The 20,588-nt window shown below is 43.7% G+C and overlaps 3 protein-coding genes across 5 annotated transcripts; 2 read left to right on the top strand and 1 right to left on the bottom strand.

Moving 5' to 3' along the window:
* Positions 1–328: 328 nt before the first annotated feature.
* Positions 329–4,560, bottom strand: vps36 (vacuolar protein sorting 36 homolog). 2 transcript variants are annotated; one of them, XM_076031611.1, is made up of 14 exons: positions 4,536–4,560; positions 3,827–3,895; positions 3,667–3,737; positions 3,434–3,548; positions 3,272–3,355; positions 2,743–2,829; positions 2,565–2,597; positions 2,309–2,386; positions 1,981–2,115; positions 1,769–1,834; positions 1,602–1,666; positions 1,128–1,212; positions 951–1,027; positions 329–764 (listed from the first exon to the last, which is right to left on the bottom strand). In XM_076031611.1, exons 3-14 carry the CDS (start codon positions 3,720–3,722, stop codon positions 683–685), a joined length of 963 nt encoding a protein of 320 aa, XP_075887726.1. In that variant the 5' UTR covers positions 3,723–3,737; positions 3,827–3,895; positions 4,536–4,560; the 3' UTR covers positions 329–682. The 2 variants fall into 2 exon arrangements, with proteins under 2 accessions (XP_075887726.1, XP_075887725.1); XM_076031610.1 differs by lacking the exon at positions 4,536–4,560 and adding an exon at positions 4,089–4,316.
* Positions 4,561–4,662: 102 nt separating this feature from the next.
* proser1 (proline and serine rich 1) lies at positions 4,663–13,695 on the top strand. 2 transcript variants are annotated; one of them, XM_076031609.1, is made up of 12 exons: positions 4,663–5,062; positions 5,186–5,251; positions 5,634–5,702; positions 5,825–5,919; positions 6,067–6,160; positions 6,285–6,395; positions 6,642–6,743; positions 7,066–7,144; positions 7,453–7,545; positions 9,489–10,772; positions 11,829–11,971; positions 12,058–13,695. In XM_076031609.1, exons 1-12 carry the CDS (start codon positions 5,018–5,020, stop codon positions 12,181–12,183), a joined length of 2,307 nt encoding a protein of 768 aa, XP_075887724.1. In that variant the 5' UTR covers positions 4,663–5,017; the 3' UTR covers positions 12,184–13,695. The 2 variants fall into 2 exon arrangements, with proteins under 2 accessions (XP_075887724.1, XP_075887723.1); XM_076031608.1 differs by lacking the exons at positions 7,453–7,545; positions 11,829–11,971; positions 12,058–13,695 and having other exon boundaries at positions 9,489–10,850.
* Positions 13,696–13,836: 141 nt separating this feature from the next.
* Positions 13,837–18,477, top strand: stoml3b (stomatin (EPB72)-like 3b). The gene is made up of 8 exons (XM_076031613.1): positions 13,837–13,888; positions 15,035–15,184; positions 16,291–16,394; positions 16,502–16,574; positions 17,079–17,161; positions 17,256–17,459; positions 17,826–17,960; positions 18,052–18,477. Exons 1-8 carry the CDS (start codon positions 13,852–13,854, stop codon positions 18,238–18,240), a joined length of 975 nt encoding a protein of 324 aa, XP_075887728.1. The 5' UTR covers positions 13,837–13,851; the 3' UTR covers positions 18,241–18,477.
* The last annotated feature ends 2,111 nt before the right edge of the window (positions 18,478–20,588 follow it).

Here is a 20,588-nt window from a genome sequence, read left to right as displayed (position 1 = left end):
ATCCAACTACTATCCCTGAATGATCCACATCCAGAGTGTAATTTAATCAACTGGAGAGCACAACGGAGGGAGAGTCATCAGAAAACAGGAAGCTTCTGTGGAGTGAAACAGATGCTCAGTTCAACAAGAACTTTTTGTGTCTTGGTCTGCTTCTGTGGGAAGTAAACAATACTGCTTGGTTAAACAACACATTTGAACACTCAACATTTGATATCTTTTTTCTCCACATGTGCTGTGGCAAGAAGCCTTTCCCAAAAGCCACAAAAGGTATTAAAAGCATGAGAAAAAAAACCTATGAGTTTGCATGAATATATTCCAGGAAGTCAGCTTTGCCTCCCTCAAAATGTCTTTATTAATAAACAAGGTGATAATTACACCACATAAAACATATATATTTTTTTGCATGTACAGTATTTGCCATTTCATCATCTCTTTTTCAACCAGTATTTTTTAGTGACAGAGGACATGTGGCAGAGTCTGCGCTGCACTTGCATATATCAACCACTGATGTTATCAGTATCAGCAAACAAGTACAAGTCTGCAGTGGATTCAGCAGCACGACATTATCCAAATGTAGTTTAATGCGTCACATCTATCAGCAGAGACTGTTTAGCCAAGTTTCACAAGCTATTTTAAAAACAAATGTCAACGCATTTCTCTTGTTTGTGATGAAGAGGAACAGTCAGAAGAGGTTTGGGTAAAACCTCAAACCCTCGACGGAGTCGTCCCTACACAGGTGGCCCATTTTTTCAGCCAGTAGCAAACTGAAAATAGAAGAGACAGAGCAGAGGAGATGAGAGGAGATGTGAGATCAAACAGTTGCAAAATTAATCTGCAATGTATTTTGTCATCCAGACACCAACACTGTGTAATAACGCGACCTAAAATGATGAAAGGAATCTTTTGTGTTACATTGGTAGATTGTGTTTATAATCGACGGGCCAACCCACCGCTCTTTGGACAGAAGAACAGAGAGACCCAGGAGCTTTGCAAATTCCTCTGCAGTCAGAGAGCCCTTTTCAGACACCTGCAGAAGAGGAAGATGAGGAACAAGACAGAAAATAAGAGCATGCCGCTGAATCAGCTTAGGTCCAAATCTGTGTCAGTGCAGCGTTGGTACGGCTTACATTGTCCAGAGCTGAGGCTATCATTTCCTCCTCACTGTGAGATTGTAGCTGGACCACCATCACGCCACTATCAAACACACGCAGCCTACAAAAAAGACACAACGGGTGAAGTAAAAAGTGTGTGTGAGAGAAGAAGAGGGGCGAAAGAGAACAGGGTAGTGAACTCTAATTAGCAAATGTATAATGGAGTGATATTTTTCAAACATCAACCAGTTCGGGGCGGATAGAGCTGGCTTATGGAGCGGAAACAGGCCTGCGTTTCTCTAGAAACCCCAGGAAGTGACAGGAAACGACAGTAACGCAGGGTTGGACACCATTTCCAACAACAGGAAGCTGGACAGGAAGCGCCTGGCCCGTGTGAAGCAGGCGCCAACTTTGACCTACATATTCCTTCCTTGAAAAATACAAAGCTTGAAACGAAGACAGTGAAGATGCAAAACACACATAACTGGCAGCAACAAAATCAAAACTCACCTCAGCGGGAGTTTTAACGACTCAAACATCTTGCAGGCATTCACCAAGTCTTCTGGGGATAAAAGCTGTGCAGAGTGCAGAGAAGGAGGGACCTCAGTGCTCAGCACAGGATTTAAGGACAGCTTGAATGCAGTTTGAACGTGTGTTATTGTGAGTGCATGTATCACCTCCATCCCTCTTGCACGGTTGACAAGGCAATAGACCTCAGTGAGCGCCATCATACCACCACGCTCCTAAAAGAGCAGGAGGATTTGTGGAGTCAACAGGTGTTTTCCATTAACTATGAATTTTTTGTGAAACTGCAAATACAAAGTACACTAAGCACAAACAGGTTGGTGATATTAGAGTAAGACACTGGCACATAAAAACTCACACCAACCTCAAGAGGAGCCTGAAGCATATCTCCCAGTTGCTTAGCCAGCTGCAAATGATAATGTGTACCTGAGCCGTGCGTCTCCCTGGTGACAGGGTTAGCAATACCCATGCTCAGAAGGTAAGACTTAAACCGGATTGTCTACAAAGAAGGATTAACACACATATAAAGATTAATTTACACCAAAGTATTAACAGTATTTAAGCTTTGAAATGATCACCCACTAACAAATTGTTTCGACTTGTCTTAATAAACCAGGTTCTTATATGCATATTACTGAATGTTTGAAATGAATACGATGTAAAGTGTTGTGTCTCTATTTGCAAATGCTTACTTCATCTTCTGTTATGTCTCCCTGCTTGTCTTTGATCTTGTTGGCGATAGACTTTGACAGCTCCACCATCTCTTTAGCCTGTTATGCCACAAAATCCATGAATTCATGAAAAGTTTATGTGAAGGTCATTCAATTTTTGGCTTTTTAAAACATGAGTATGAAACAACACTAAATGAACAAATAAGTACGTCCAAAGGCAGTTAAAAAGAGAAGAAACTTGTTATGAATAAGGTAAGAAAAAAAGAAAATTGTTTACCTTGACCATTAGCTTACTAAGGTCTTCAAATGCCTGGAAAATGAAAGTCATTTAAAAAGATTTTTCTGGATGTTTATTGCCTCATAATATGAATCATTCACTGCAATGACTTTATTCTGAGGCATAAATCTTGTTTATATGCACACTATGACATTTAACACAGATAGCATAAAAGCACCTCAGAGATGTTTTTGTCAGTTTCTTTCCTCTTCTCCTCAATCTTCCTTTCGATGCCGACGATCCCCACTGCACGAGTTCTTCCCGTCTAAATGAATAGATGGAATTGAAAAAGTGGATTTTTTTTTTTTTGTTGCACAAACATGTATGTTTTTAGAAAGTTGGTAAGGCACTTGGAAGGACAACGAAAGTCAAAACAACAAATTATAACAAGTAGGTTAAAAATGAGAGATGACTTCAATCAAAACTAAAAACGCTGCACCGGATGCTAAAAAAAAGGAGAGGAAAACTGAAAGAAAAAAGCAAAACATAGTAACATGGCCATCATTCTAATTTGAACTTGAGCTCAACGAGTTCACTCTTGAGTTCAGACGTCAAGCAAATAACACTAACGACAACAGTGCCATCCGTGGCCATAAACCTTAACTTAATAAGTACAGTAGTTATTTTCACCTCTTTTTTCCAAGACCACTTAAAAACATGTTATATGCAGGTAGCAGAGTTTCTGATCAATCTGTTAAGTTTATGACCTTAGAGTCTGATGCGATGGGCTGTGAAACCGGGGTATTCTCCCATCTCTTCTGAGTCATCTCCTCAGTTAGCCTCCTGTAAAACTGCAGACAGACAACATTGTGAAAGTCTGCTTTTACAAAAAGTCAAAGGCTCTTCTGGTTTGTTGAATGCGGAACTACCTCAATCTGCCCATGTTCTTTGAAGGACATCTTGATGAAAGAGTACTTGCTGTGTTGGTATGGACCTGGCTCCTTGTTTGTGGGTGTTGGGTGAAGGTGGACCACTATTTTTGCGCTAGGGGGACAAACCAAACAAAACAGAAGTCATTGAGATTAATCAACACTAATGTACCTACCAACACAAATGAGAAAACTCGGGTGCAAGTGAGTGAAGGAGTGCCTATGACACCGACCTTTTTCCTATCCCTGCAGCCTGCTCCTCAAAGTAGATGACCTGTGAGAGCGGCATGGCTATGCAGCATTCCTGTGGGTGACAGAACCCCATTGGATTTCAGAGATTTGTGATGACATCAAATCAGTGTTGTCATTATGTTCCCTCCGCTCCTGTCTTACATGATTTTTGTGGTCCCTCCATATTAACCGATGGGTGCTCAACAATGCAACTCCAATATCCAGTTTAGCCTGATATAGTTATAGGAAGAAAAAAAAAAGACAAATATTGTTAGCTATACAGTTTTCAATACATTTCACACTCTGATTGTAATCTAAAGCACCTAACGAGCGCCAGAGTAACAATACTACTTTTTTGCGTTGAAGTTTTAGCTGGCATAGAGTTTTAGTCGAAAAACCCGGCTAAACGAAAACAAAACAACACCTTATCGTCCCCATCGTACAGTCTGACGCCTCTCTGTTGAATAACTAAAGTCTCGTTTATTTCTAGGAGCCCGTTTGCCCATGAAAAGCGGTCCATTTTCTTTAAACAACATAAGCTATTTCTTATGTTACTCCACTAACGACATCGGCTCATGTTTACTTCCTGTATGCTGTCCAAAGTATAGCCTAAAGGCGACTGCAGGAATACACAAAAATATAGACCATTGTCAAATTCAAAACATAACTTTAAAAGCCCCTACTCGATTCAACAATGACATTAAGACGACTACTTAATTTAAAACGTGATTCGAGCCACGCATTCTTTTACGACAGGCGCCCTCGTTTTGGGGTCCTTCCCTGTGTTGACGTTACGAGCGCCAGCTGTCACTTGAGGCTAGCTAGACGGCTGTCTAATTTCGCGTTTTTACAAAGTTTTGCTTTAAATTACCCTTTATATCGCAATAATCGATAGCACCTCGCTTTAAGAAAGGTCGTACAAATGTTTTAGATTATTTTTTTGCTTTGTATGACTGAATTTGGGTCAAAATTATGGTCACTGTAGCTCGCTAGCTTGTTGTTAGCCGCGGACAAATCTGGTGCAGACAGGTTTTGCAGAGCTAAAGTGCATCGCTCGCTTTGAGCGCATTGTTTCGGACGGAAAGTTGTGTTGCGTTTTTAGGACTGGAAAGACCATGCAGCTACATCACGGAGCTAATAACTTACAGCGAATACCCATCATTTTGAGCTATGCTTTAGTTGCATTAGCTTTATGAATTCAAATCAATAACATTCAATAGCTAATTAGTAATAGTCCACCCTGAGATCATCCAAATGCTTTAAACCTTATGAATTAATTGTTGTGGTTTTTTAAAAAGAACTGGGTTTACGTTTACATAGTGGATATACTGTTTGTTTGTTTGTTTTTTAATCATGGATAAGAAATCATTTGATATCGTCTTGGACGAGATCAGAAAGGTAAGGAGTGTTCACGTATGATATACCACATTTAACTTAAAACAGACAGCCTGTATATGTCTGTTTTGGTATAACCTAAGATTTGGCCTACGTATTTTTTTTTTTTTTTTTTTTACGTTGCAGTGTGTCCTTACCGACCAACGAATCAAAGCCATAGAACAGGTGCATGGCTATTTCTCCAGTGAGCAGGTAACTATGGACATACACCCACTATCACCTCAGTACATTCTTTATTTTAACACTGAATATACAGATTTGTGTCATAGAGAACAGAAACTATCAAGAAAAAAAGTTGAATGGTTTAATTGCCACATCTTGTATTGTTGCCCGAAAGGCATAACAACTTAGTAAACTGGTTGTTCAGTTGTTATTGGATACTGGATCATGAAATGTGAAACTAAAATGTTTTCTATTGATGGTTTAAGCTCTTCAGACAATAAACAAATGACTTTTGTGGTTGAATGAAGATTTTAAGGGGCCATGATTGGTGGTCATTAATCTTGCCACATTCATGGCAAAGCAGAGCTGTTGCTATTTATGCAACTGCTAACACTTTTATAAATATTTACAGGTGACAGAGATTTTGAAGTACTTCTCATGGGCAGAGCCGCAGATCAAAGCAGTTAAAGCACTGCAGCATGTGAGTGTCAGCTCTTTCAATGTCTTTATTTCACAAAAGTGTATGCAACATCTACAATCCTTGTTAACGGTAGTGAAATGACATCATTTTGCCTATGCATTCTCTTTTGTCTGTTGATTCAGAAAATGGTTGCAATCCCCACAACCAAAGTTGCAAACATCCTCAACTGCTTCACCTTCTCGAAAGACCGACTGATTGTCCTTGAACTAATAGCTTTGTAAGTACATTACAAAAAGAGATCTGTTGAATTCTCATCAACTGTTAAAAGGCCCCTTAAATAGCACTGACGAGTGGCAACAGCCTATCTTGCGTAATTAGCAGTGAATACTCCTTTAATAACAAACGCATCTGGGCTCCTGCACAGGAACATTTCAGATGCTCAAAATTATCGGCCTGTGGAGGATCTGTTTCGTATTCACTTGTCTGAGAAGAAGCGAGCTCGCAGGATACTGGAACAGGTACAATCTTTAAGGAATTAATGTAGAAAGTCTTTAATTTCATTATGCTACACTTTACTAATTATCCTCCTACTTGCATTTGACTTACAAACTGATTGAACGTGTGGCACGTGTGTATCTTTAGGTATGTAAAGTGGGCTGCAAAGCTCCTGTGGCTATGATCTCATCCTGCGGTATAATACCAGGAAACCCATACCCTAAAGGCAGGCCGAGCCTCGTCAGTGGAACGTTTCCCGTGAGTGTGGTCACATGGCCTTGTTTTATGCATTTGTTTTCATTGTTTTGAGATTTACGTCTTGCAACATTCATGTGAAAGTTTGCACGGCAACACCAAATAGGGGTTTATTAAAACTGTTGTCATTTTATTCCTGATTGATGTACAGTGAAGTGATTACTTATGAAGGCTGAAAACGTTTGTGTGATTTTTTTTTTTTTTTGTCTTTTTTTTTTGTTGTTGTTCATTGTGTGTTATAAATAACAGGGAATCCCTCCAGTAAAGAAAGAAGGAGAGAAGAAAGAGGACCCGGCAAACAGTTTGGAGGGGAAAGGCATTGCATCTCGGATCATTGGCCCTTTCAAACCTGTAAGCACCAGAAAGGGGAGATCAAACTTTTCCATATCAGTGTGACCGATCCATACTTGACTAATTTATAATCACTTACACGTGACTCCGTCTTCACCCTACATGTGGAGTGGATTTACATAAATTCTTGATAAATCAAGATGACCGCTATCATTAGTTAGATTGCAGCCTGTACAGCAGGGGGTGTGAGTGAAATACTGGGAATGCACTACGACACACAAAGGTGTCACATTTCAAGGTAGCACATTTGCTACACTGGAATCTAGAAATGCCGCCTTCAGTGAAATAACTCTGGTTTTATTTTCTCTTTTCTTTCCTCCAGTTCCCTTCGACTTATAACCCCCATCGGCCTGTGCCTTACCCAATACCACCATGCCGACCTCACGCCACCATTGCTCCCAGTAAGAAACGGCCCCACCCGAAACACACACACGCACCCACCTCTATCCTCTCCTTGCTGGACTCTCCTCTGTAAATGAAACACTGTCCAGTTCTTTTTATTTTCCTGTATCTGGCACTCGGACTTAAGGGCAGTTATGGTCCTCAATTTGATTTCTATGTTGCTTAAATGATCATGACCTTTATTTCATTATTGTTTCGACTCTCTCGGGATTCTTTCCTGTGTGGTGGGGCTTCATACAAATCTGTGTGTGCTCTGCTCGTGCGAATGCGAGGTGGACGCTGTTAACGTTTGCCCACTGCCATTCAGGTGCGTACAACAACGCAGGCCTTGTTTCTGTGGGAGGGGTTATAACGGCCAACGTGCCCCCTCCCCCGTACAACTCCGCACACAAAGTAGCAGGTATGAGCCGCGCGACGAGCGACTGCGTGTGTGTATGAGGCAACAAACAGCCTTATCTCAGAGCTTGCTGCCTAACTTCCCGGCATGCTGCTTCCTCGCGCTTCGCAAGCTTCAAGGCTGATTTGCTGTAGGTGCAGAATGTGCTTCCCTCAACTGGAGTACACTGAATGGCCAGAAAATGCCGCAGCTGTAAATTTGACTTATCACCGTTGAGGAACCATTTCTTGTCCACTTCTGATTTGCCCTTCCCAATATGCGGATATAGTGAAACAAAAAGATAAAATGCTCTGAAATTACTGCCACGTTGATGGGAAGGTGCGTGTGTTGCAGTACATTACAACACAACACAACACCACTGCCTGTACTTCCCTTTTCTGGTCAGTCACTGTAGAAGTGTTTCTGTTGAACTGAATGCCGGGCCTTTGGCTGGCAGCAGTGGAAGATGCACTGAAACTAATCATTAATCACTTCTTCTCTTATTGGAATCATACTATGGGCTGGCATTAACGTGCATCACATTGGACTCCCTGTTTTCGCAAATGCATTGTTTGTCCTTGTTTTTCTTTTTTTCTTTTAAAGCTGCTGTTATAATGTGTGTGGCCTTTTTTTTTTAGGAGACCTTGTGTCCTATTGACCAGCGCAGGCAGACATGAGATAATAATTACTTAAATTAATCTGTACTGAAATACCAGTATAATAGTCCCACAGTGAATAAGTAACAAATAGTGTCAGACTAAAACTTGATGGCCCAAGACTTGTGTAAGACTTTACTTTTGGTATGAAGCAACGAGTGAACATCAAATGTGGCGACGTGTGCAAAGACAGTCAGGAAGAGAGTCGTGCTGTCATGGGTGCAACAAGTCACAGCACTGCAGAATTGATGAAACCATTACATCCCTACAAATAAGCTGTAGAAGCATTTTCCCAAAGGTGAACACACAACTCACTGTTCTAAATGGATGGAAGTTGCATGCGGGCTTTCTTTGGCCACACTTCCTTGCTGAATGCTCTTCTATCCACCCAGTTTTCAAAGTGAGGAATCAGTCACTTCTCCAAATGGTGTCCGAATTTAATTGTGTCTGAGTCTTGGAAAGAAACAATAACACCACTAATCAGAAATGATCAACCCATTTTTTTAATGTGCAACTTCAACCGCGTTGGTAGCGGCCATGACAGATATGTCCCAAATTGTGTACATCTGTATTTAAATACCTCAGAATTTGGGCAGACAGTGAATGAAAGTGAAAGCGTACTAAGTCATTGTTGTGTGATGAACAATGCACAGCCAGCTCACGCACCAAACTGACGCCACATTGGCGACGAAGCACATTAGCATTCAGTCCCTCGTGACCGACATTGTCAAATGTACGACAATTTTGCGATCTGTATTATATACAATTAATAATCTCAAAAATGCCTGCAACGACTAAACTAACTAAACTACTGACTTCTAAAATGATCAGAATATGGATCCTGTGCATGCTAGCCCTGCTGTTGCGGTCAATCAGTGCACGATGCAGCACGTTGTGCACATCGAGCATCCATATGGAGCGTGTAAAAAAGAAGGTGCTTTTCGGCTAGAGGTGTTTTTGTCTAATTGTTATGTTAGACAAAAACGTGAAAGTGCGTTCCAGGCATAATATGCAGGGTCTGTGTCGACGTAGTTTTTGGTCACGTTAAGCCGCCGGTAGGTTCCAGAGTCCTTCACGTCCTGGTGCGTCTTTGCTGTTCAAGGGATGAAATGTTTTCCATGAGGTCTCGACCAACTGTTGGCAACTAGCGAGGACAGGTTCAAAACAGTGGTACACAATTTGGGACAGCGCCACCAATGTGTACATTAGAGCACTACACAATAAGTCCACTGCATGTGTGCGTTGAGATGAGTTCAGGCCTCCCCTCCGTCCTCTTTTTTTAAACTAATGCTGATTATTTCTGGCCTCCAGGTTATGCCAAACCTGGCAACCCGCAGAACACCACTCCGGGGGTCAACAGCGGGCCCCTCCTCATTCCTCACGGCTCCACGCCCTCCAACTCTGCCCCACCTCAGGCCTCTCCCTCCCAGCTGACGCCCACCACCCCCATCACGCCGGTGTTCCCCGGCATGGTTCCCTCTCACAACCCCAACGCCCCCTCGCATTCCCCCGCCCCGTCCCCCTCTGTGATCAAGGCTGGACCGCAGACCCCCGGTGGCCACGCCACGCCCACGCCCTCCTCCGTCATCAAAGCCCACACCCCGTCGGGCACCCCGTGCGGAACCCCCGTCCACTTCTCCCCCTCCCCCTTCCACGGAGCCTCCAGGCCGAACTCCCGCAGCGGCCTGGACCACTTGGCTCAGACGAACTCCATGGGCGGCGCTCAGCAGAAGGCGTTCCCCTCGGACCACCAGTCAGGACCCAGCAACGCCCCCGGCATGCACCCGCAAGCAGGTAACCCCTCCGGCTCCGTGATCCGGAGTTACACCCCCTCCGGGCCGCCCTCCGCCGCACCTGGCCCCTCCGCTCCGGTCCTCCCCAACTGCTCCACCCCGGGCATGAGCCCCAAGCTCTCCCCGGCCCAGTCCGCCATGGCCTCGGTCCTGGGCCGACACGCCGGGGGCAGCAACAGCGGCAGCAACAGCCCCGTGCACTCCGCCTTCAAGGGCACGTCTCGCTCGGGAACGCCGTCTCTCAGCTCGCTGGTGGTGCCCGGCGCAGCGCAGGCCGCCCTGGCTCGTTCCTTTGGCCTGTCGCACCCCGGGTCCCCCCAGGTGTCCCTGGCCAGCCAGGCCGCCATGAGCGGCCTCCAGGCGCAGCCGTCTCACTACGCCGGGCTGCCCGGCTTCCCTTCCCTCTCTTCCTCGCTGACTCCCTCCGCCATCCCTCCCAACGGCAACATCTCCAACCCGGTGCCCACCTCCATTTACCAGGGCCTGGGCCCCAACGCCGCCCCGGGTGCCGCCTCCCCTTTCGGCCTGGGCCTCACCTCCGCCCCCTCCATCTTCCCAGGCCTCCCGCCTGGCGCCGGCCCCGCTGCCTTCCCGGGGCTGGGGGTCTCAGGAGGGCACGGTGGCGGCAGCCCCGTCCTGTCCTCTTTCATGGGACTGCCGGGTGCCACTCCGTCTTCAGTGGCATCGGTGGCGCCGCTGCAGGCTGTGGCTGCCGCCGCAGCCGCCGCGTCCGGAGTGCCGTCGTCAGCGCCGGTCCTGCCAGGGTTCGCGTCTGCATTCAGCTCCAACTTTCAACCAGGGTGAGTGAGCTTGGAAATTAGCCAGCGTGTTATACCTGTTGAGCCAGTGTCAGTGGCAACATACTGCATCTTATCACAGCGTATATCACTTTGTACTCTTGACGCTTCTGACCTCGAAATTAGTCTTATCACGTCACCCTACAGCCGTCACTTTTTCCACACTGGCTTTATTTTTTATGTTCTGAGTGCAAAGTTCACCAGGTGTGTCTCAGCTCTCGGCCAACTCTGCTCCTAATTGTTGTCATGTGTCTCTCATAGAGCACAATCACACGTACTAGAGTTTCTTTCATATATATATATATATATATATATATATATATATATATATATATATATATATATGTGTATATGTATGTATGTATGTATGTATGTATGTATGCATGTATGCACTTAGACTTAGACTCAGGACACAGAACACAGAAATACAGTAACTAACTAAAATCTATACACAAGCTGAGATAAATACAGGATATAAAAATATGGGAAATCTGGAGGTTGGTGTTGATGTTGGTGGTACATAAATAAATAGAGCAAATGTACATCGTATCAACACTATAAACAGCGACGAGGTGGAGTATAAACAATATGAACAATATGAACAGAGTAGACAGAATAACAGTGACCAGGTGGAGGGGTATGTAGTGTAAAATAACATAATAATAACACGTTTTTTATTTAAATTCTTCAAAATAGCCACCTTTCATAAAAAGCATATTTAGGGTTTTTCTTTGCTGAATAAATCAGCTGCGACTGAATTATCTTCAGTACCTATCTGAAGTGTTGAAAGTTATAAAGATTAAAAAAAATATTTACATGATTGTGTGTCTAACCTTTTGACTGGTAGATTTTTATGACTCGACGTGAATGTTTTTCAGGCTTGCTGACTCCTTTGTGCACACTTCCCATAATCATTGCAGTTCCTTTTCTAGCTGAACTTTCGTTTTCACCGTCTCAAATACTCCAAGTCAGATTTCACCGAATTGAAAGTATAAAACAAAAAAAACATGTTGTAGCTGTCAGGATGTGTATGAATGATTGACCCCAAGTTACTGTGTTTGTGTGTTCTAGGCTTCAGCCTCCAGGAAGTGGTGGCTTCCCAGCCCTGCTGCCCTTCCCGGGGGTGCCGGCCTTCTCTCCCGCCGCCTCCCCAGCTGCCCTGAGTGGAATCCACAATCCCACCATGCAGTCTGCCCTCCTGCAGGTACAGGCGCTCGTCCACGTGAGGAGTATGAATGTTCTAAAAACCAACCGAGCTTCAGTGGCTTTCCTCTCCCTCTGTGCCTCCAGGCTCACCCCACGTCTGCGTTGGAGAGCTTCACTCCTCAGCCGAACAGCTTTAGCAACTACCCAGCAGGCCCGGGGAACCCCTTCCCCCTGCAACCAGGCCTGCACCCCCAGTTGGGCTGGCAGTGAGACGGATCCACGGCGTGCTGAGAAACGCACCAGAATAGACCTCCGTACTGAAACTAACAAACTCACAACCAAGCAAGTCAGGCAAGACTCCTCTTCAGTTGACATGGAGCACACGTGATGTGGAGGCTTCCAGTCATTTTGCAGCCAGGGTGACTTTCACTACAAAGAACAGATGATGAAGAAGACGGAGGAGAAAACACCACCTACACACACACACACCAAACACACCAATACGCAAAACGGGCCTTTAAGTTCATCGTGAGCGGCTGTAAATATTGTTGTTTTGCAAGTAGACTGTGACTGGTTTTAATGTTAGCTGAACTTGGCTGTTTTTAACCAACATTTAGTAGAGAATAAGGGATTATAGAAAAAAAAAAAACTAGAAAAAATGTACATGATTTCATGTAATGACCTCACATCCTAGATATGTAGTGTTTCACGTCCAGTCAGGGGAACGGGTTTCATCAAGGGTCTTTTTGTTTGTTTGTTGATCTCTCGAATTTAAAGGCCCACTGTGTGACATTTAACGTGATCTACGGGTATGAAATGGAACCGTTATTATACAAGTATGTATTTGTTTTTCACTCTCTAGTAATGAGCTTTGATATTTACCTCAAAGAGCAGGTCCACCTCCAGTCCAGAGCGTGTGTGTGTGTTCCCAGGTCTGTCACATCACAGCTGGTGTAAGAAGGACGTTGGGTCAAGTGGGACGTCAGAAAACTGGCTTTGAAGTTAACGTTGTGACCACTAGATGCTGCTAAATCTTACACACTGGGCCTTTAACAGCGAGCTGAACATTTTTAGGCGATATCCAATTGTGCGACTCGGCATTTTAAGCAGGAAACGCCTTCCGTCTTTCAAATCATCATGCAGAATTGTCTGCCTGATGGCATGAATGTGGAAGTTCTGTTTCCATTGGTGCCCACGTGATGTTTGTGGCAGCAGTTTGTGTTTTATGTTTACACCGTTCTTCTTCTTATTTTTTTTTTGGGTGGGGGGGGTCATCTTGATACACACTATGAGAGTGTAAACCCACCCCTAATCCCAAGACAGCTGTGAAAGGCTCCAGCACACCCCTGTGACACTGAGTGCAGGAGAAGCAGTGACAGGAAATGGATGGATGGATGGAATGTTGGATGGATGGATGGTTGATGTTGCCGTCTACTGTTACGACAGTATTGACATCAATACTCAGTACACTGTTTTTTTGCTGAGACTAACTTGATGCATCTGTCAAATGATTTGTGGACTTCAGGTGTAAAGTGTCTGTGCCCTTTTGCAAGGTAGTTTAAAAAAAAAAAAAGTTATTTTTTTTTCTCAGTACTGTATACTTATGTTACTGAATTGCAAATTACCAGCCACATTGTTTTCTTGCTTTTTTTTTTGCTCTCCCCGCCCTCTTTTTTTTTTTATTGTGCTTTTCTCGCTATAATTATTTCTTTTTCACCGATGCCAATTTGCGCCTCGGAATGTGTTCAAAGAAATTCTGTTTAAATAAAAGAAGAAAATCTACTGCAGTGGAATAGTGTGCTGGTTTGTAGAACTTGGCTTTGACCAGCCTGGCTCAGAAGAACTCTGGATTAAGGCAATTCTGTTGCCTTTATCAGAAACCACCCAGTCCGCTTCAGCGATAAACTCCTGGTATTGATCCGGAACACTAAAGACAGAATGCCAGGACCAGGAGGGGGAAACCTTCAAAGTACAGGTAAAAATGACCGCTGCCATACTGGAAACAGGTTTGATTAATTCATTCTATTTCAAAGAAATGTGTATTTGTTCACAAAGGGTAAAGAAGTTCACGTTTGTCTCGTCAGTTGCCGAAAAAACTTTCCAGTGACACCACACGGAGGCGGACCTTTGTGAGAGACGTCATAATCATTTAGAGCTCCACGTACTGCGACGTTGTATAACAGTCACATGTCCAGTCCTTGTACTTCACAACACATTTCCATTCACGCCATTTGCTTCCAGATCAATGTCATTTGGACTGTGCCATAGGTTCAATCAAGGGTCTCTGATTTTCTTTTCAATGAAATTTAACTTGAGGGAATTTTTCTAAAGGTCCAATGATATGAAACTTTTTATATATGTATATATATATATATATATATATATATATATATATATATATATATATATATATATATATATATATATATATATAATGTGTGCTCCACTTCTTTTTTTAACCAAGAATGAACAAGTCACAAAACAGTAAAGCCTTCCAAGTAGGTCTCATAAAAATAAAGCACGAGTGAATAATTTGCCATGCTAACATAGAAGGACAAAAGTTTTTTCCATTATTTAGCTTGACGTATCCCCGTTAACTGCCATGGATGAGGAGAGGTAAGAACTGAAACCTTTTTTCTCTCCATCGTCGCCTTTTAGTTGCTTAAATTGAAATCTGGTCAAATTTCAAAAACTATAAAGGCCAAATTGTCAGATTTAGCAGGATCTGAATGGCGTGAACGTCGGCTCTTGTTTTCTGATTACCCACTTTTTTTTCTTCTTGCACCTGCTGTGAGGCTAAAATCAGGAAAGGCCAGAGGAGATCCACAGTCTGGCTGGGCCACTGCAGGAACAAAAATATAAGAATATAAATGATTATTATAAGTGAATGGCCATGCACTTTTTTACCTGTGCAATAAAGAAGAATTGTTTCACGAATGAACAATTCATCAGGCAATAATTCTGATGCAGTTGCTCTGGTGTGTATATGAAAAACTGGGATGATGCAGGCCAGCACACCTTTTTCTGTCTGCGGTTCTCGTCCTTTTCCATTTGCACCGTCCACTGATGATCAGCTTGAGAGACGTGGCCCCTCCCACAACCTGTCTAATCTGTGTTGCAGCTTTAAAAGCCTGGCAGACTCCTCCTCTATCAGATTCACTTCAACAAACCTATCTCACTTCCTCTGTCAGTCGTACCCAGCTCATGGAAATGGATCAGCAACGCATCGAGTCAAGCAAGAGAAGAACCATGAGCAACAACGACTTGATCTGTGAGTTTCCTGCCTGCGTCTGCTTTACCAGCGATCAGAAATCATTCACTATTGTTACATTTATTATTGTATTTTTTAGAAACATTTTCAGACGTGTGTTTGTGCTGCCCTAGAGTGTGATCGAAACAGTCACTGTGTGTTTTCCTCAACATTGCAAGTGTGCTGTGAGACACTGCAGGCCATTAGGTGTTTGCTGTGTATCCTGATAAAAAACCGAGCCACCGGGTCAAAGTGGAACTCCATGGAGATACAGATCACATGTCCTGACAATAAACAGTGCTTTCAGCATGTGACTGTGTGCTTGAGTCGTCTCCCTTGCGCTTGTGCTCTAAGGGAACGGCTGCCTAAAGATTACACTGTAAAATTCCTGTATTTGAGTTGCACCTGAGTGTTTGTTTACATGTTCAGCTTTTCCACGTGAATGTTTTGAGAAACCTGCTGGGCTGGATTGTGTCGTGTTATTTACAGTGTACACATCATTTACATCCTCTAATGTCATCTGTTTTTTATTCCTTGATTATTTTTCATCCACATGGAGTGAGATTCTATGTTTGAAGCACAGTAAAATGAACTTTCAAACATGACCGAACCCCTGAACAAATATAACTCATTGACGACAGAATCCAGCAACATTGTCTTCTTGACTTTCTAATGTGAACTCGTCCGGTTTCACATCATGTGGTTTTAACGTTGTACGATACACTAATGTTGTTCTCATGCTGCTGGACGTGAGGAAGTGAAACCCAAAGCAGGTCAAAGGCACACACATATTTTTATTGTTTTTTTAAGGGAAGACCACTGCACGTTCATGAAAACACAGAGCCCAGTGCATGATGACTCTGTTTGATAAGCTGGCCCTCCCTTTTTCCTTTATTGCTGCGGTGGGTGAACAATTTACAGAGACTCGCTGTTTCAAGGGTCCAATAATGCACCTGCAGACCTGCCGAGCCAAACAATACTCAGCAGCGATTCAGAGGACAACAGCAAATAATTGCACTTGTCACAATGATGTAATGACTTCAATGAGATCACATTGAAGTCTCTTTGGCAGTGACGTTTCCCTTTATTCTTCACATTCAAACGCTTTTTGTTTCCTTGCTTTGCAGCTGAGAGGACCGGCTCTCTGGGAGCCTGTGGCTGGATCCTGGTGATACTCTCAGGCATCTTCACCATTATTCTCTTTCCCATCACCATTTGGTTTTCGCTGAAGGTGAGCGACTGCAATAATGTGGCTGACAGAAGACACCGTTACCTTGGCTGCAGTTGTGTTTATCAGTCAAACTAGCCCCCTCATCATCCTCCCCACTCCTTCTACAGATTGTGCAAGAGTACGAGCGAACGGTCATTTTCAGACTGGGTCGCCTCACAGACAAGAAGGCCAGGGGACCAGGTATGCGCTGCCAGACTCAAATGGCCCCATGTTGTATCTGCCGTCTACAGTTTTTCCCCTAAAGTTCCTCCTTCACTTCTTTTGTTGGCGTCACTTTTTGGAACGTGTGTCTAAACATGCAGACATGTCGTTTAGCTCTTGGTGACGTCAGAGAGAGCTTTGATATCTCACAATCCCCACCTGTCCAGGCGTTGGCTCCTCCCTCTGAGGCCTTCACATGGCTGCTTGATTTTCATCCCCTTCCAAACATGTGGAAGCTCCGACAAAGCATCACTTTTAGCAGGAGGCAAAAATCGAGTGTTTTCTAATTAAACTGGTTTCTGGGGATATATAGTGGATGGGTGTTTCCAGGGGGGTTGAACAGGGATGGACTAACAATATGAGGATACCCCTCTCTGGACTGAGATGGAAAATAAGGATCAGGAAAGCTTTAAAAGTGTTTTCTTTTTTTCTTTTCTGTTTCCATGTCAAACGTCACCCTTTTCCCCTCTTGTGAATCTGTAGGTATTTTCTTCATTTTGCCTTGCACCGATTCCTTCGTGAAGGTCGATCTGCGAACGGTCTCCTTTGACATCCCGCCGCAAGAGGTAAAACATTGTTCAAACCCAAGTGGCTGCTCTTTTGATTCTAATCTTTGGGAGATGCTTCTCACCGAGGAACCGTGATGCATTCCGTCCTCAGATCCTGACCAAGGACTCGGTTACGGTCTCCGTGGACGGAGTCGTGTACTTCCGTGTCAGTGACCCCATCGCCTCTGTGGCCAACGTGGTCAACGCCGACTTCTCCACCCGCCTGCTGGCTCAGACCACACTCAGGAATGTCCTCGGAACCAAGAACCTGGCGGAGCTCCTGTCCGACCGCGAGGGCATCGCTCACAGCATGCAGGTGTGTTTGCACTCAGCAGTGAACACGCCGACGATGTTTGCGGAGGATCAACCCCAAAGAAAGGTGTCACATTGCCAGGGAAGGTTTTCTTGTTTGCCGACGACCTAATGGTTTATTCATGACGAATGGCTTTATTTTAATTAAAGTGAGCAATGAGTGTAAATCTTATAAACCTGACACACAAGTTGGAGCCTTTTTTTTAAAAGCATTTATCTCATGTACACATTATGTAAAGAGCCCATATAATGCCTTTGTAAAGGAAACATCATATTATATCCGCTGTACGGCCGAAACATCAGCACTGAAATTTTTGCAATCCCACTGCGCCAAATTTTCTGAAACTTTCGCATGTCTTGTTGCTTTCAGAGCAACCTGGACGAAGCCACAGACAACTGGGGCATTAAGGTGGAGCGGGTGGAGATTAAAGACGTCAAGCTGCCACATCAGATGCAGAGAGCCATGGCTGCTGAGGCGGAGGCGGCTCGCGAGGCCAGAGCAAAGGTTGGGAAAGCAGGAAATGTGTACCGCAGAACAAAACAAAATGTGCACAGGCAAGGTGAAGTTTGAACGCCGGTGTGCTTCCTGCTTGCAGGTGATCGCTGCAGAGGGCGAGATGAATGCCTCCCGTGCCCTCAAGGAGGCGTCACTGGTCATCGCAGAGTCCCCGTCGGCCCTGCAGCTCCGCTACCTGCAGACCCTCAACACCATCGCGGCGGAGAAGAACTCCACCATCGTCTTCCCGCTGCCCATGGAGCTCATGTCTAACTTCATACGGAAGTAATGGCTCAGCGGCTTCGCTGTTTGTGCCGATATGTTTGAAAAAATAACAGAATAACTTGACAGCCAGGCGAAGCCAGGCTATCAGGTGGCTTAATGCAGCTTTAATATAATATATTGTTCTGAAAATGTGACGTGAATGTGTCCTGATGTAGCCTATATGTCTTGCTTAACATACATACATGATTATTCACACTTAGATTTGTATTTTTAAAATTAAACAGTTTTACATTTAAAATTATTTTGCATTTGAAGGCAGTTTTTATGTCCATATTAGTGTCAAGCATTTCTTACTGGAGAGTCTTCATTGGGAACCAAATGAACACAAAGGAAGGATTTCACTTTCTTTTGCATTATTATTATCATTATTATGGTATCTATTATCTTTCAAACAGTTCATCTAGACCCTCTTATTATTACACATGCATTTCGCAGAAGTTCTATTTTGCTTCCTTTCTGGGCGTGAACCATTGTTCCCCTCGATGGTAAGGAGTGTGTATACAGGTAAACTGACGATGACGATGAGATGAAAAATTTTACAAACAACAAAAGTCACAAAACCCAAATTCCCAGATATTAAGATTTGCTCCCTTATTTGCAGCATGACAAACCACTCTGGATGCTGCTGTTTCTTTGTATATATATTAATAAAATTATTTTATTAGTAATTGTGTTTGCACATCACAAGTCAAATCTCATTCCTCAGTCCTCTTGGTCTCTTAATCCACGGTGACACTTTGGACCATCACGGATGCAGGAGGGAGGAGAAAAGACGACAGGGGAGAGAGCAAAAACACCCAAGGACAGGAGAAAAACATGCTTCTTTTAACTCCGTTGGTGCACTAAGACACGTCTCATGTTGTAAATGTATTCACATTCAAACATACAATCGGTGCCAAGAACAAACAAATCCTGTAAACGTTTGCCTCTGGGCTGAATCCAACTGGGCCAACTATAGGGCGTAGAAATTCACATCAAGATTGTAGAAACCAGGAGACATCTGCAAGCAGAGCATCTGACCCAGTTAATACAGAAAGTCATTGCTCATGTTTCTGACAGGACCCGAATGCTACATTACAAATGGCTGCTACGTGGACACGAAGTCCCTCTACTGTACATCACACACAAGACCATGTAGACGACTTTGTCGTGGCGGTCATTACATGTTGAAACATTCAGCGCAGAGTAAAAACACAAATGTCCACAGGACACAACAGAAGGGCCGTCACGATACCAGGCAGGGCGTCAGAGTCCATACAGAGGAGGACTCTTCCAAGAAATCTGTGACTTTGTAACTCTTTCAATCCAAATCGCCTTTGGAAAACCTAAAATAACATTCAGGGATGTGGGCAAACTTTTTTTTTTTTTTTTTTTTTGCCAAACCTTTAAAAGACACGGTGACTTCCGGGACATTCTTTCGTGTCACCTGTCAGGCAGAGACATTCTTAGAAATTAGTGGTAGAAAATTGGAACTGAGGAAACGCTTCTCAGTCCCACGTTTTTGTTGACATTCTTTTTGAGCATTAAGAGCATTTAACCCTGTTTGGATCGTACAAAAGAAAATTCTAGAAAATCAGTCGTTGAATCGGTTTTGCTTTGTCTCGACAATCAGAAGTGCTGGTATCTGAGTGGGGTTTTTTCTCCCCAGCAAATAAAAAGGCAGACCCAGAAACTCCTTTACATGCTGGTAAAGTTTTTCGACAGGTAAATTCCCAGACAAGGTGACCAGGGGCGCTGCGGAGAATGTTAAGATCTACATACTAAACTCCCCTCCCACACCCCATGCGACTACTCAACTACTCAACTAATGATTTCACATCACAAACCCACCAAACTGATCCCACTAGCTGTAAATACAACTATTAACAGTGGCCCATCACCTTTTACATTGGATTCACTTTGTTAAACTGCAGTCTCACGCTTCAGCTACGTTGGCTAAATCACTACAAATAGTCTTCAAAACTACACCAGCTTCATCACGTGCGACTCAAAAGTTCCAACCCTGAGGTTGAGTTTTCAGCAGTTATCAGAGCAGGAAGTGGCTGTGTATTATTGGCTATAAAAACAGCTGTCACATTATTGTCACTTTACGACGGCTGGTTTCCGTCAGTGAGCAGAGGCTGTAGAAAAATCCCCCAAAAGGTCAAGAAAAGAATCCTAAGTCTAAATTTAGTACGAGTCCCTGAACGACGTAACCTTGTGTGCTGAGAACACAGTGTAGCTTGCAAAAGTTCAACTGGAGCATTTTTGAAGGGTTAAAAAAAGGTTACAAAGAGGTCAACACACGTTTACGTTAATATAAACAAAGAGGTAAACAGAGTGTTATTACTATTTGGAGTTGTTTTGTTTTTT

The sequence above is a fragment of the Nelusetta ayraudi genome, unplaced genomic scaffold (genome assembly GCF_046127955.1).
Source record: "Nelusetta ayraudi isolate G7.1 ecotype Tasmania unplaced genomic scaffold, CSIRO-AGI_Nayr_v1 ptg000033l, whole genome shotgun sequence".
Classification (NCBI taxonomy): Eukaryota; Metazoa; Chordata; class Actinopteri; order Tetraodontiformes; family Monacanthidae; genus Nelusetta; species Nelusetta ayraudi.
The sequence above is the reverse complement of the archived record's forward strand: the minus strand, read 5'-3'. Positions and strand labels throughout refer to the sequence as shown.

Excerpts from the sequence above, each read along its gene's own strand:
- vps36 (XM_076031610.1), bottom strand. The coding sequence starts at position 4,184 with ATGGACCGCTTTTCATGGGCAAACGGGCTCCTAGAAATAAACGAGACT. Across the intron at positions 2,598-2,742 it reads CTGACAAAAACATCTCTGAG|GCATTTGAAGACCTTAGTAA; the intron begins GTGCTTTTATGC and ends TTCATTTTCCAG. Across the intron at positions 2,387-2,564 it reads TTAGTAAGCTAATGGTCAAG|GCTAAAGAGATGGTGGAGCT; the intron begins GTAAACAATTTT and ends GTGGCATAACAG.
- stoml3b (XM_076031613.1), top strand. The coding sequence starts at position 13,852 with ATGCCAGGACCAGGAGGGGGAAACCTTCAAAGTACAG. Across the intron at positions 16,575-17,078 it reads CAAGAAGGCCAGGGGACCAG|GTATTTTCTTCATTTTGCCT; the intron begins GTATGCGCTGCC and ends GTGAATCTGTAG. Across the intron at positions 17,961-18,051 it reads CTCGCGAGGCCAGAGCAAAG|GTGATCGCTGCAGAGGGCGA; the intron begins GTTGGGAAAGCA and ends TCCTGCTTGCAG.
- proser1 (XM_076031609.1), top strand. The coding sequence starts at position 5,018 with ATGGATAAGAAATCATTTGATATCGTCTTGGACGAGATCAGAAAG. Across the intron at positions 5,920-6,066 it reads GTCCTTGAACTAATAGCTTT|GAACATTTCAGATGCTCAAA; the intron begins GTAAGTACATTA and ends GCTCCTGCACAG. Across the intron at positions 6,744-7,065 it reads TCATTGGCCCTTTCAAACCT|TTCCCTTCGACTTATAACCC; the intron begins GTAAGCACCAGA and ends TCTTTCCTCCAG.